The sequence below is a fragment of the Cyprinodon variegatus genome, unplaced genomic scaffold (genome assembly GCF_000732505.1).
Source record: "Cyprinodon variegatus isolate N-32 unplaced genomic scaffold, C_variegatus-1.0 Scaffold2449, whole genome shotgun sequence".
NCBI lineage: Eukaryota > Metazoa > Chordata > Actinopteri > Cyprinodontiformes > Cyprinodontidae > Cyprinodon > Cyprinodon variegatus.
The window spans coordinates 16,713-17,916 of record NW_015152902.1 but is presented as its reverse complement, the minus strand read 5'-3'; the positions used below and the strand labels follow the sequence as shown (position 1 = coordinate 17,916).

Here is a 1,204-nt window from a genome sequence, read left to right as displayed (position 1 = left end):
CAGCCAGGGCTAACGTTAGCCCGGCTGTCTGCAGCAGCCAGGGCCAACGTTAGCCCGTCTGTCTGCAGCAGCCAGGGCTAACGTTAGCCCGGCTGTCTGCAGCAGCCAGGGCCAACGTTAGCCCGTCTGTCTGCAGCAGCCAGGGCTAACGTTAGCCCGTCTGCAGCAGCCCTCTCTCTGCATAGCCGTGTTTAAAGGACCGCTGGCTCTGATGGAGGTTTGATTCGCGTTTATCCGACTGTGCTCATCGTGGACGCCCACGCCGCGTTCCTGACCCTCCATTAGCATACGCAGCTCATTACAAGATAATTTTATTCTCGCAGTAGTATTGTTGTTATTATTTTGTATACTTTCATGTTTCTTTGAGTTGGAAGTAACGGCTTATTTTCTTGTTTTTGTGGGCGGAGCCTGCAGCTGGGAGGCGGTCTGGACTGTTTGTGGGATTCTAACCTGCAGCCGCCATCTTTGTTCTCCGGCCTTCCTAGTCATAACAGAACCAAAGACCAAACCCTGTAGTTCTGAGCATCAGAGGTTCTGGTACCGGGTAGTGACACGGATCTCACCTCCTCTAGGGGTCCAGGTGGGATCAGCAGCGTCCTGCACTGGCTCCTCCTCCTCCTCCTCCTCCTCCTCCTCCTCCTCCTGGAGGTCTGGTGACGGGCAGCGCTGCCGGTTCTGTCTGCCGTTGGTTCTGACGCTGTTGGAGCCCCGCAGAGCGGCTCTCCTCCTGGTTCTGGTTCTGGTGTCGGTGGGCTCGTCAGACAGTTTGACCGCAGGTCTGATGATTCTGGTTCTGGTCCGGTTAGGGCTGCAGTGCTGCAGCAGAGCGCCGCCGTCTGACCCGTCGCCTCTGACGGACAGACACTGCAGCAGCATGGCGGGGGACCCTGAGGGGGGACGGGAGGTTAGTCTGGTACCGGGCCCTGGGTCCTACTGCAGGAACCAGAAACTGAGGAACATAGAAATGTTGTTTCTAGATAGAGCTGTGAGGTAGAACTGAGAAAAGCCCGCAGCATGACGGTGCAGGTCGCCTCCCTCCTGCCGACCCACTGAGGGATTCAGATTGGATCAGAACCTGATCCGGTTCTGTGTTCTGACCCGTTCCTGGGGTCCATCTTCAGACTCGGATCAGAACTCTCAGAACCTTTGTCAAAGTTCTGCTCCAAACTGCAGAACCACCTCAGACCATCAGTTCTAGGATGTT

At 56.3% G+C, this 1,204-nt stretch overlaps 1 protein-coding gene across 1 annotated transcript in view; it reads right to left on the bottom strand.

Annotated features, from left to right (window-relative positions):
* LOC107080882 (zinc finger protein 708-like) overlaps nucleotides 1-1,204 on the bottom strand; it is a 13,764-nt gene that overhangs the window by 3,547 nt on the left and 9,013 nt on the right. Inside the window, exon 3 of the mRNA XM_015369090.1 lies at nucleotides 564-887. Coding sequence (XP_015224576.1) covers nucleotides 564-887 — 324 coding nt within the window. The remainder of the gene's footprint in view (nucleotides 1-563; nucleotides 888-1,204) is intronic.